At 35.8% G+C, this 14,207-nt stretch overlaps 1 protein-coding gene across 1 annotated transcript in view; it reads right to left on the reverse strand.

Moving 5' to 3' along the window:
* Positions 1-319: 319 nt before the first annotated feature.
* LOC107670715 (uncharacterized) overlaps positions 320-14,207 on the reverse strand; it is a 17,416-nt gene continuing 3,528 nt past the window's right edge. The window contains exons 2-10 of the mRNA XM_016463427.1: positions 6,724-6,853; positions 6,111-6,278; positions 3,888-4,025; positions 3,361-3,512; positions 2,368-2,471; positions 2,012-2,205; positions 1,144-1,275; positions 849-992; positions 320-433 (exon numbers count right to left, since the gene is read on the reverse strand). Coding sequence (XP_016318913.1) covers positions 2,118-2,205; positions 2,368-2,471; positions 3,361-3,512; positions 3,888-4,025; positions 6,111-6,278; positions 6,724-6,853 — 780 coding nt within the window. The 3' untranslated portion in view covers positions 320-433; positions 849-992; positions 1,144-1,275; positions 2,012-2,117. The remainder of the gene's footprint in view (positions 434-848; positions 993-1,143; positions 1,276-2,011; positions 2,206-2,367; positions 2,472-3,360; positions 3,513-3,887; positions 4,026-6,110; positions 6,279-6,723; positions 6,854-14,207) is intronic.

Here is a 14,207-nt window from a genome sequence, read left to right on the forward strand (position 1 = left end):
CGTCCGGAGGCACGTACACATTCACGAGAATGAAAGAGGAAAACTCCCGCGGCGAGTAGAAAGGTTTACAGTTTATGATGAGTGCCTCTAAATTAGGACAGCATACCTTTTCCAGCGTTGTTACATCTGAACACCAACTTTCGTTGATGTAGAAACACAATCCACCACCTCTGGTTTTCCCCGTTAACGCCGCGATGCGATCCGCTCTGAACAGCTGGTAGCCCGGCAGATGAATCGCGTTGTCCGGAATGGCTTCACTCAGCCAGGTTTCAGTGACAGCGTCCTGGCTGCCATTTGCGGCGCCATCTTGATCGTGTGACCGGTCAAATACTTCCGGTGTTCCTGGTACTCTGACTGGCTCAGACAGCCGCTGGCCAGTAGGATAAGCTTTCAAGGAAATTGTAGCATAGGTCTCCAGATCAGTACTTTCATTCTGAATTGAGAAAAAAAAATGGTTTTCAATCAGCAAATTTTTAGTGCCTGCTACCATCACTGCAAATCTAGTATCTGTGAACATAACACAGACCAAGACATTATGTTTTAGTGATAAAGTTTTTTTTTTGTACAATATTAATAAATATGAATTGTATTTACTTTTTTTTTTTTAAATGTTAAGTCTGGTAAAGAACTTATCTTTTTGCTTTATTTAATATTCATCACAAATGTTATCCAAAATTGTGAAATGTATAAAGTACATGTGGTCATTTAAGATGCACATTACAGTCTGGTTATTGGGAAACAGGCTGCAGTACTTGTACTCCATGCTACTAGAATGAAAAATAGTTCCTGAATAGCTTCTAAACTGATTTATGAAGTGCTGTATCAAGAAAAAAAAACTGCAAACATACCTGTCCTTGAGCAATCAAGTAAGCCCAGCAAATATTTGCATATTCAAAAACATCATCATCTTCAATGACCTTTGGACCTGATCTTTCATTAAGACCTGGTAACAACTCTCGGAAAAGAAAGTAAAGACCCTCAACAACAGCAATCTGAAATGAAAATATAAAGGATTTATTTTAAGATGTATGATTGGACTTAAATAGTTAATAGATAATATCGCAATGATAATTCACTTTATATCAGTATGTAAAACTCCATTCTGTGAATAATTTGCACACTTTATATTATACAATAACCTACCTTTTGGTTTCTTGTTACATATAAGTTCCCACAGATCATTTGGAATAAACTTTCAGCCAAAGCATTGCATCCACTCAGTCTCCTAATGTATGCAACCACTTTCTTAAATTCGTCTCCACAGTGTTTACGTTTCTAAAGAATAGGACAAAATACAGAAAATCTTACCAATAGTTGCACTGAAAAATAAAGCAGTACGTTTTATCTGACGTTTGCAGCTGCTGGCCTCAAACCTGCTGTCAAGAAACAGTTACTGGTAATTACATGAGTTGTGGATAAGTTGGCTCCACTATTCTCATGGTTTGAGTACTGATGTGTCCATTGACACAGATGAGCATTTTATCAGGGTGAATGTCTCTAACATCAAAAATCACCCAATAACTAAATAAATAATGAAACAGCCTTTCGAATGAGCAAAAACTAATGTAGCTTCTACTATATAAATAACACTAATATGATTGGCCACAGTTGTTTATTTATTATTTTTTTTTAAGTTTGAGCTAAACTGCAGCACAATATATATCTAAAAATGCAGAAAGCTTTCTTTAATGGGTAGGGTAAGGGGATAGAAAATAGTTTGTACAGTATAAAAACCATTACACCTATGGAGAGTCCTTGAACCACATATACCAACATGGGGTGAGTGCGTGGTGTGATCTATTAGATCTGAACTGATTATTTTTCTGTTGGATTGTGCTTTTGAACTGTTATCTTGTGATTTTAGCACTTTTTGAATAGACCTTTGTGGATGAAGCTGCATTTGTGATTGGTCTGCAACTTGGATTCACCCATTCTAGGTGACCCAGGTTCTAGATCAGCAAGCATCAAACCTTGACAAAATAGAAATTATAGTTTTTTTTTTTTTACATACAATGGCATAGAGCGTTGACAGAAAAACACTTAGGCCTTTCTCTGTTTGCTTCACTGAGGGTCTGACATCTTTTTGGAACAAAAGACTTGGACTTGGTTTCTCATTATCAAACGATGACAGAGAGAACTTGTAGAACTGAATCCTCTGTGATTCCAAGCTCACTTAGTTTGTCAACATGATTATACTCTTCGCCTCTGTGGGAAAAAAAAAAAACCCCATACAAGACAAATTTAATCTTGGAAAACAATACTGAAAGATTTTTGATATTTTAAACAATATAGTAAATCAAAAAAATTATAATTAGCATGAACACAAATATGTAATTATGTAATCTCCATGATATGATCATCAGTGACCTGATGTGAAGAACTGGTGCTGGTATACTACTTTCAAGAGAAAGCCGTAGTGTCACATCTCTCAGTGTATCACTTTCGAGGTTGACTTTGATTTCAAAGTCTCCCTATTGAACAAATACAAGAAAAACAAGATGACTGATATGTGACCCTGGAACACAAAACCAGCCATAAGGGTCAATTTTTTGAAATTGAGAGATTTATACATCATCTGAAAGCTGGATAAATAAGCTTTCCATTGAAGTATGGTTTGTTAGGATAGGACAATATTTGGCCGATGTACAACTATTTGAAAATCTGGAATCTGAGGGTGCAAAAAAAAAAAAATCTAAATATTGAGAAAAACGCCTTTAAAGTTGTCCAAATGAAGTTCTTGGCAACACATATTACTAATCAAAAATTAAGTTTTGATATATTTATGGCAAGAAATTTACAAAATATCTTCATGGAACATGATCTTTACTTAATATCCTAATGATTTCTGGCATAAAAGAAAAATCAGTAATTTTGACCCATACAATGTATTGTTGGCTATTGCTACAAATACAGTATACCTGTGTGACTTATGACTGGTTTTGTGGTCCAGGGTCACATATAGAGAAGATTTCGGATGGTTGTAACACAGGATGAGTAAGTTTAACTCATTTGAAAATGAGTCACAAGGATGAAATGACTTTCATGGATGAGCACCATCCTAAGGTGATTGGAGAAGTGGTAAATATATTTGAACAAATAAAAAGGATTTGACTTTTGGGTTAGAATTTGATTCGGTATCATGCTAAATGACAATGTAATAGGTAGATTCTTCTGTTTACATTTGATGTATTACACTGTTAATGGAAAAAGCAAAAACAAAAAGTGTAACAACCATCCTTGGTCTTTTCTACACTTGACACTGACAACATTACATTCTGATTGTGAAATTTATGGGTTTGTTTAGGTGAATCAATAGATTTTCTATTTTTGATTAAGGTGATCATGCATCAGTAGAAGTACCTGTAACGCTATGTGACAGCGGATGACACTTGGTCCTTCATTTCTGATGTGGGCCTGTCTTTGTGTCGGTGGTAACTCTGTTAAATTTTCCCTTGGTGTAAATATGGCATACAGTTCACTCCCACTTGTAATATGTCTGTCATTCAAAGACCCTTTAATAATAAAGATATAAAGCATGCAGAGAAATTAAATTAGTGAACAACATGCAGAACAGATATTTGCAAGAAAGTCATAAAAGTGTCAAGAAAGAGTTTGTGAACTCTTTGATCTGGATTTGTGCTTTGATTATTATTTAAATGTTGCCTGATCTTAAATTAATTCACAACTATAGACAATCTGACTAAACGAATAAAACAATTGTTTTTTTCTCATTTGTACAGAATACAATGAGTAACCATTACTTGATTTTCTGTAGCTGCTTACAGACTTTTAACCAAGACATCACATTTGGCGCTGGAAACAATTGTCTCTACATTTGAAATAAAGCAATGTTTGAAAATGATCTTCAAAAATATTCGAACACCTACATGTGTTGAAAAAGGGGTCATCGGTCAAAGGCATACCATCAGCAGTGTAAAGGCATACAGACATGTTTCTGTCAACCTTGTTTTCATGGCAGATTCGCAGCATCAGGTCCTCCACTGTATTCTGTGAGGGATCTATACCTGTACAATGGTAATGGGACAAAAAAATTATAATTGTAAAACTGATAGTTCTGGTCCTTAATTATGATTGGCTAAACTAGGTTTAAAGCTATTGTAAAATACTCTATAAACACATACCTGTCATATTATAACAACAATAAATTATTAAATTATTGTTCCCTTCCAAAGTGGATCTACGAAGCGGCATCTGGAGTTGATGCTATAGGGAATGCCTTCAGCTTCACCAATGTCTGAACACGTGTACCAAACACGCCAGTTCTATTGACAGACAGCAGTCTATGACATTCATGAGCAGAGCCCCCATGACTCCGTGAGTGTAAGAGGGCAAAGGCAAAACACATAATTAGCTTCTTTGTCTTCAGGAGCAGTAACAAGTGTTTTCGGCTGTGTGTGCAGACATTTCATTACACCTGAGGACACACAAACTCTGCATGATGTCTCGGACTGGAGCACAAGTGTGCAGCTCTCGAGGGAGCGGGATGTGCACACTGTGACAAGTTCATGGTTCCATTCACATTTGTCAGGCCCTGAGAATGCTGACGCAGAGTGCTGGCTACACTACAGGGTTCACAGGTCTAACTTGCTTAGGAGGTGGTAACCAGTTCCCGGTCTCCTTAAGCCAGTTCAAGCGATCTGCTTAATCTGGAGGCATGCTCTGCATGTTCCTCTGATCCAGCAGAAAGCATGTTGCTGATGTCTTCCAGTTCTGAGGAACCGGAAGCGGTTGAGGAAATAGATGACATTTTGACCGAATTATCTCCCCCCCGTCAACCCTGCATACGGGAAAATGCTTGATGTATTGGCCAGTGCCACACACAGGTTAAACTTGACCCGTTCATGTGGGAAATCACGTTTCATGGTGGAACATGAGCGTCAATCCCCTTTGAGCCTTCCATTTCTTCCTGACTCACACTTATTAATGTCCATCACCAAATGGGAATTCGGCAGAAGGGAGCTGACCTTTCTATTGCATCTATTTTACCAAGACATCTTACCAAATTATTTATATTTTTTTATTTTACAAAAAAATACCTTGCTTCATTTCCCATCCTTCCCTGAATATGAGTAAAGTGAAAGTGATGTGACTTGTAGCCAAGTATGGAGTCCCATATTTGGAATAGTGCTCTGCATTTCACCCATCCAAGTGCACACACACAGCAGTGAGTATTGAACACACACCGTGAACATGCACTCAGAGAAGTGGGCAGCCATTTTTACCTGCCCTGCAAGGGAGGTCAGAAAGGTTGTAAAGGTCAGGGCTTCCCTTGCATTAGAGCATCAAAGTTAAGAAACCTTCTCTTTCAATTAGAGAAATTGAGCTCTTAGAGTGGCTCCAATAAGCAGTCTGAGAGTCACATTTTTGCAGGCATTCCCCATGGCATAACTCCAGACGCCACATCTTGTTCCCCTTCTCAGGAAACCATGGTTACAGTCGTAACCAAGATGTTTCTGTGTTTATTTTATAAAACCTTGTAAGGTAACTATTTTATCAAAGCAGTAACATGAAAAGGTGGTTTACAGTAATTTTTGTATCAGCTCTCTTTTTCATATTCCTCTTTCTTTACCCTTTGGTATTCTTACGTTTGCTCTAATATTTACACTATTTCGCTTACTCTTAAAAGTTGGCATTGTGATACTATGGAAATTATTGACTTTTAAATGATACATTTCTTGTGATGTTCCTCATTTTTAAGTTGCTTTTGATAAAAGTGCCTCTTAAATTGTGAACCACCTTGGAGCTCATGGTAGATCTGTTTTGAAAAGTTTGTTATTTGTAAAAAATGTTTTCTTTATTTTGAAGATGCTGAAGGAGACCATTACATTTGAAGGCCTACTGTTCCGCAAGTTTTGAATCCAAATATTTCTTTGGATAGAGGTTGGATAGTGAAAGTCATAAACCCTAAATAAATCTAGATATATGTACTTTATACTTTATATGTACTTAATATTAAGTACGATGTGTACTTAAATTTAAGCATATGCATCTTGTTTTGACATCTCTCAGTACCCTTATTACTGTAATTGTCTTTTAGAATGAGAAACAACATTAGTGCCGTTTATGAAGTGTGTACTATGAAGATTTACCTGTGATCTCTTGTATCCCAGGACATTTTGGAAATCGGTAGGATATATGAAATGAATTAATTGACTTCATTACAGGCATTCCTTGCATCTCTGGAACTGGTGCATTGCCGATTCTTTTCAGATAAGCAACCATATTGTCATACCGGTTCCTCTCTGCTTGTGAAAAATCTTTTAACAAAACAAAGAAAATTACCTGTAATATTCAATATGGAGGCGATTAATTTCATGAGAACTTGTAGGGGAGATTGGGGTAAGATGCCAGTCATATGCCAGACCTCCTCCCCTTTTGACCATTTAGAAACTGCCGATCATCCTATCTGGTATTATCTTCGTGAGGAGACATACACGTCCAATAATTTTAGATTTTCTATTTACGATCAAATATAGATCAAATATACATTTTTTTTTTACTTGACAAGGCATTTACCCCATATGGTTTAGCATATACTTTGACATGGTCCCAATATAGTGCACTTTATTGCTAATAGATAAAATGGTCTTTGTTGAAACCACCTTGTATAATGTCATGCATTATGATGTATCAAAATAATAGATATTAACGGAACAGATTTAAATAAGCCAAACAACAACTATTTAAGAATATAACTCATACCCATGGTTTTTAAGGTCACATCATTGACGCTGTCAAAAAAATCCAGTTCTTCTTCAATCCCAAGATCAATTAATTTTTTGTAGTATTTATCCAGTCTGAACTTCTGAAGTAATATGAATATTTTATCCATCTGAAACACACATCAATAATATAAACATAACTTTTGTGCAAAGGTTTAAAAAAGCAGTTTTCAGCAAAGGGATGCACGATATTGGATTTTTGCATATATCCGATATGCCAATATTTTTCAACTCATTTTGGCCGAAAGCCAATGCAGGTACCGATATATTTCCTATTGTTTGGAAACAACAAGTCTCTCCTGTACAGAGTAGAGCCCTTCACGGGCCTCAAATCTAGGCCCTAGCCCGGCCCAGCTCTTGACAGCTTATCAAAATTCTCGGCCAGAGTCCGAATGAAGTCTGTGTCTTTTTTTTTCTCTCTCTCGCTTCCCCATTACACAGCTGCTTTGCAGCCATTAAAATAGTCCAGTTTAGTTTTTAATGGCAAAGTGGTTATATTTAGTTTCGTTTCTTTATGAAGTTAATTTGTTAGATTCAAGTTTTTGTTTTTTAGAGTGACGACCAACCGGATAACGGCAGACAGCGAGTGTATCACGTTTGATCAATTTAGCATTCTCAAATCAACACGAACTGCCTAAAATAAAATCTATAGATGAGTCAATGACGTATAATTTTCAACAGGATAATTTTAAAATACAAAAAAATATCTATTGTAATTGTTCAAACATTAAGAATGTTATGTACACAAATTCATATAAACAATTTCAATTAACCTAAGTGTTTTTTCATCTAGATGAATTGGCCTTAAAAAATGTCATGTGGTGCGACCATGATTTATATTAAAATTAATTCATTTCCTTAACATGCTTAATATTTTTAGATGTTCTCAGTAATTAAAGTGTTTAGAAACGAAGTATTTGCATTTCTTGAGCTTTTGTAAATAATGATCTCATGTTTTTGTTCTATAATTTCAGAGTTGCCTTCTTAAATGTAGTTACTTATTTTTCCTGTAAATTGCATAAAACTGATAAAAAAAAATTTTTTAAATACCATTCACTTAAGCATACTGTAGCAGTGATTCATGTTTCAACCACAGAAATGAGATATTTTATTTTAAATTTAATACAGTTATGGCTATTTTTGGTCGCACCACATGATGAGTGGTCGCTCCAAATGACACACAATGACCTTATATCATTAAAAATCTATTTAGAGAGACATGTGAAAAGTCCAGCACATAGCATTTACTGCAGGCATTTCTTTAGCCCCAGTTATTTCTGAACTTTGCCCAATTTTGGCTGCTCAATTGAGCCTTTGCAGGGAGTTTGATTAACAGGCAATCTGACCAATTATAATATATAATCCGTCATTTTTGTCCGACAAACAAACCAGACAGGAGAGTAGATTAACGTCGGTGGACAAACTTGAAAAATGGTGTATTGACGTCTTTTCACAGTTGAAACAAGATACCTTCTGATGTTCATTCATGTTTATTTCATGCTATAACTAGTAAAGAGGAAGAGATGATCGGTTCATGTACCGCTTGAACTGAGGCGCTACAGCGATCTGTCACAGCTAGGCTGTGAATCTTTGGGTAGACAGCGAATCGATTTGATTCACAATTCATAGGTTTTCGATTCGATTCAAGAACTATTTTTGCAAATTCAGAACTAATCAACTCGATTCAATTCTCAATTAAATTTGATTCGATTAACGATTCGATTCTGCATTCTTTAATGCAGTCACAGGATTATTTAAATGCTTCCCCTAAATTCTTTAAATGCTTAGTCAGAGGGCAAATTACACAGCGGCCTTTATGGTTAGAGAACCATAGGTTACAAAAAAAATAAAATCACTTTTGTCCATTATTAGATGTTAGTTTAATGATGCCATGGCATATGTAGAAATTTATGTAAGCCAATATTTTAAAAGTATTATGTATAGGCTAACATGGTCACACCAGGGGCGTAGCCATCATTTCAGAAGTGACAGAAATGTCAAATACAATAATTTTATGTATTATTATTTTTTAAAGGAATTCTTTTCTTACTTTGAATTTGCTATAAGAAACCAAATACACTGCTGGACAATAATCAATCATCTGTAATCTATATTTTTTTCCTAATGGCAATTTTATGATTGTTTGATATACTACAAACAATACATTTTCTGCACAGAATAAGGTAGAAAATATACTTTATAGTTTCTGTACTGTAATAAATCCTGTCAATTAGCACTGCATCATTCATCGATTTTATTTATTTGTGTTTATTGTTATACTTTATAGTTTCTGTACTGTAATAAATCCTGTCAATTAGCACTGCATCATTCATCGATTTTATTTATTTGTGTTTATTGTCTTAACGTTTCATCAGTTAATTCTGCTTTTTATTCAGATTAGCTGCAGATATAGCCTGGCACGTCTATGAGCGCGAGATCACTTCTCTTTCAGTGCGAAATCTTCTTTATCTCATTTTCATAAAATAAAATGCTATAGTATTTAACTTTTCCTCTCCATCGGCGAATGATGATTCTGAAAAGCCAGAAGTCTGTTTGCTATAGCAACGAACGCTACTTTCATGCATCTGATTATCAGAAAGAACTTGCGCTCTTATTTCAAGGTTGTTGTTAATGCTATGGTTATTTTAACAGTTTCCTTCGTACATTTGGTTCAACGACATTGTTAAAACACATTTATCATTCAATGGAACTGTGCATATGCTTTAGACATTTACATTTTTGCTCCGTCCATGCAATAAATGCGCAGCCTTCGACTGCTCAGTTAATGTCGTCAGTATGACCGAGAGCCATTGAAAAACTACAGAAAAGTAAAACTACTTCAATTTAGCATTACTGGCCAGGAATACTAAGGAGAGATCACACATCAGCTGCTCAAAAAATGTGTCAGTGAGACGAACTGAGCGCGAGCGCAATCCTGTGACAGTCACTGCAGGCGGTAAAGAGTGGAGCGCGTGAAGGAGAGATGCGAGGCCATTAATTCGTGCTTGTAGTAATGTAATGTATATATTTTGAAAGCATTGAATCGCTATAGAAATCGCGATTCATTTTATTCTTAGCGTTTTATATCGATTACTGTCCGAAATCGACGATTCATGATTCAAAAATCTATGTTTCAAGATCGATGCATATACATCGTCAGAGTTTGTAATCGATGCATTGAGAAAACGAGTGAATCGTTACACCCCTAATAAATACATATATTGGTGGGCAATATGAGCTAAAATTCATATCACAATATTTTACACTGTCCAGGCGACATCGATATTATATTGCGATATGAGGGGGAAAAAAATTACAGGCAAAATATTTTAACCTTATATAACTAGAAAAAGTGAGGATTTGGACATAGACCTGAAAAGTCTTTTTTTATTGTGCCATTGTTTTTCTCAAAGAGTGCAAATGTGCAACATGAGGTAGGCCTGTATAAATTAAATTAAATATTGTGTGTTTGAGTTGGCCAGTGGTTCCCAAACTTTTTCTGCCGGGCCCTCCTATTGTAGAGAAAAATATTTTCAAGCCCCCATCCCCCTCTTTTTTTTTTTTTTTTTTTGGGAAAGTCTCTTATGCTCACCAAGGCTACATTTATTTATTAAGAATACAGTATACTAGGATATCCCTTGAAAAATGGTCTAAGCTCCCCACTTCTTTGATTGGTAGGATCAATGTAATTAAAATGAATATGCTCCCTAAATTTTTATATTTGTTCTAGGGCTGGACAATAATTCAATATCAATATGTATCGCGATATAATTCTTTTCAATAACGGTGATATGATTTTTAAACACATTTCCGATATTTCGATATACATTACCAGTGTTTCCCATGCATTGATTTATTTGTGGCGTTTGACTTCGTTGAATAAACATGAGCACAGCACGTTTTAAAATCAAAACTTGTCGCGGGTGTTTTATATGAATGTATCTCTAAAGGGAAAGGACTGTCTTCAGAAAAGTTTCGATGGGATTTTTATTTAATCTAATAAAGAAGTGTTCATGAGCGGAGCTGATTTGATTAAAGAGAATTCTTTAAAAACAATAAAAATCTTACTTTTCAAACACTTTTGACTTGTATGTTGGAAGATATTAACAATTAATAAGGTGAGTCTGAGATGTTTATTTGACAGTGATTTCACATTTATCGTTTGTATGAAGGCTAAATACAAATAAAAGGTGAACATTAATTTATTTGTGCTGTTTTTTTTCTCTAAAGTATTATATGGTTTTATATGAGGTGTCATAGACTTGGCAAATTCATTTTTCATAAGTTTGTATGCACAGACATCTGTTGTGGGCGTTCTTGGCAGTTTTTACAAGGCTTTTTTAAATAGTGTTCATATCGATATCGGAATTATATCGTATCGACCGAAATTAAGAAATATATTGTGATATAAATTTTGGCCAAATCGTCCAGCCCTAATTTGTTCCAAACTATACTGATTTACATTAAGAAATCTTTTTTTGCTCATTTAAATAAGATAATCTCGTCTTATCTTTGGAATAAGAAACCCCCCAGAATACGTCTACAATTTCTGCAAAACCCTAAAGACCAGGGGGGGATAGCCCTCCCAAATTTTCAACTATATTATTGGGCTTGTAACTTAAGAGCTCTGACTTATTGGCAAGGTTCACATTATATAAATCACATACCGGATTGGGTCCAGATAGAATCCTCAACCTGCCTTCCTTCCTCGCTTTCAGCTCTTCTATTTTCACCCTTGCCGATGGGTATATACCAGGGATACTCAAATCTGGCCCACGAGATCCACTTTCCTGCAGAGTTTAGCTCTAACCATAATCAAACACACCTGAGTATACTAATCAATGTCAGAATGTTCAGAATCATTAGAAAATCACAGGTAGGTGAGTTTGATCAGGGTTGGAGCTAAACTCTGCAGCGCATTGGCCCTCTAGGGCAAGATTTGAGGAACCCTGGTCTATACTCTCAATCATTGCACCCAATGGTATGGAACTCCATTCAGATTTGGGCCCAAATTCACAAATATTTCGGATGGCAAAAAGGTTCAATTTGTACCAAAGTTGCCAGAAATCATAGATGTTCTCAGCCTCTGAACGACCGGGCATTCTTGCTATGGCAAGAAAAAGGTATCTTAACATTTAAAGATCTTTTTGCTGATGGCTGCTTCTTGTCTTTTGCCCACTTAGAATCTCAATTTAAAATACCTAAAGTAGGGCTGCACGATTAATCGAAATTAAATCACAAAGGCGATAAATCGCGATTAGGCAGAAGCTGCGATTGTCATGCGTATCTTTCAGTGAAGCACAGTTCTGTGATCAGCAGTAAATCTCCATCCGAAGGCCAGAGGGCGCTCTCGCGCTGAAACTCCAAATACGCCTCGCAGAAGAAACCCAGGAAATCCCTATAGCAGTTGCTGAATAACCAGAAGATTCAACTGCTTTCATTGATTCAGTGTGACTAATAAACACACGACTACGACAATATATGGTTTATCCGAGTTCGTCTTATTGTAATTATTATAATAAAGTATATAATAATGCAATGCTAATCGACATAGCCTTTATCACTGCTTAGAATACTTTGAAATATGTTGCGTGCCTTATTCTGTGTAAGAAGCCACATCATCTCACAGAAGGATTTCAAACACTCGACTGACCTTATGAAGTGAGTTTGGAGTAAAACGTTATTAAATGTGGTATTTTCACGTGCTTTCAGATGGAGCAGCATTTACTTCACAGAGCCGTAGTTCACTGACAAGCTACGCAAACAGCTTTCATAATCGCAGAATGATTTCTTCGATTTCATAACCACACGATTAAATCGTCTGCGATTATGAACGTGATTTTGCGTAGCTTGTCAGTGAACTACAGCTCTGTGTAGTAAATGCTGCTCCATCTGAAAGTACGTGATGGAGATTTACTACTGATCACAGAACCGGCTTCACTGACAAGATGCGCATGACAATCACATTCGATTAATCGTGCAGCCCTAACCTAAAGCCCATTTTTTCAGATATCTACAGGTGCGTGATTTCACACGCAATAATTTTTCCTCTTTTCCTTCCCTTCCTGAACAAAACCCTATTGATCAACTTTTTCCTGACGACCTAGAACAAAAAGGAACCATTTCTGGCTTATTTACAAAACTTGTATCATTATTATCCACTTCTATAACTGCACAAAGAGACTTCTGGCTTTTTTTGTAACGAAAAAAATGCATACAAATAAGGCTTTTAACACTAAATAAAAAAATTGCTTACCAACACACAAACCATTCACAATTGCTAAATTGACCTAAAATAGAAGGCCTCGGCTGAAGATTCGGCTCTCCCTGACAGTAGTCGGCTCTTCTCGTTCACTACAAAGAATCGGCTCTTAGAGCCGGCTCGTTCGCGAACAACATCACTATCTTGTGGCCTCAGGAGAGAAGCCAAAAGCTTTTCTTCACCCTAACCAAAATAATGCATTTTATATTCGAATATAATTCGAATTCTGATAATATTTAAGTACAAAATTCGAATTGAGTTTTTCAGCCATTTTGACAGCCCTAGATTAGAACAGCAATTAACTTACCTGTACAATAAGCTGTTTAAAACGGTTTAAATATAATCACACGTCTTGTGGAGTGCTTTCGGAGTATGCATTTATTTGTCATTTTAAATTTTTGGAAGTCCAAAAAAAGATTTCTTATCCTGTTGCGCCCTCTATAGGACCAGCGACTGGTCGACGTCAAGCTTAAAGCATCATAGCAGAGCATTGAAGTTGACTAGTTGGTGCAACCCCTAATAAATATATATATATATATAAGGCATGGGCCGGTATGAGATTTTGACAGTATGATGACCTTAAGCAAAAATATCACGGTATTGTCGTTACAGCTCTAAAATGTGTTATTTTTAAATGACTGGGTAAAAAAAAATAAAAAAATTCCGCTGAACACAATATATTTTGTTTTTGAGCAACATACAGACTATTAGGAACAGTAGAATTAGTTTATTTTTCTTTGATTTGTTTCCCTTAAAAGAAAAATAAAGACTGACATCTTTATTAAACCTAAATCTGTAATTACAGTTATTTAATTTTAGTTATATAATTCATATACATATCATTTATATCACTTAGTTATATAATTTCATATACATAATTTGATTGAACAATAACCCAATTTGAAGCAAAAACAATGTTCTGAATAGCTTTGTGAAATTAATACTACATGCCTGAACGAAGCAAACAGCAGAAGCTCTGAATAAGATGCAGATTCACTCTCTGACAGCAGGAGGCGCTTCTGGAACACAACATACGGCGTTTCCTTGGTTACCGCTGTAAACAAAGCAGCACTGCGCTGAAACACTGCTGAAGACAGTCAGTTCCCCTCAGAAACACATTCATATAAACCCCCAAATCAATATTGAGGATTTTCTTCCAATAGTTCGTGCATCATGAACAGTGAGTGATCTGCCTGCTACAG

The sequence above is a fragment of the Sinocyclocheilus anshuiensis genome, unplaced genomic scaffold (genome assembly GCF_001515605.1).
Source record: "Sinocyclocheilus anshuiensis isolate Anshui unplaced genomic scaffold, SAMN03320099.WGS_v1.1 scaffold1278, whole genome shotgun sequence".
Lineage (NCBI taxonomy): Eukaryota > Metazoa > Chordata > Actinopteri > Cypriniformes > Cyprinidae > Sinocyclocheilus > Sinocyclocheilus anshuiensis.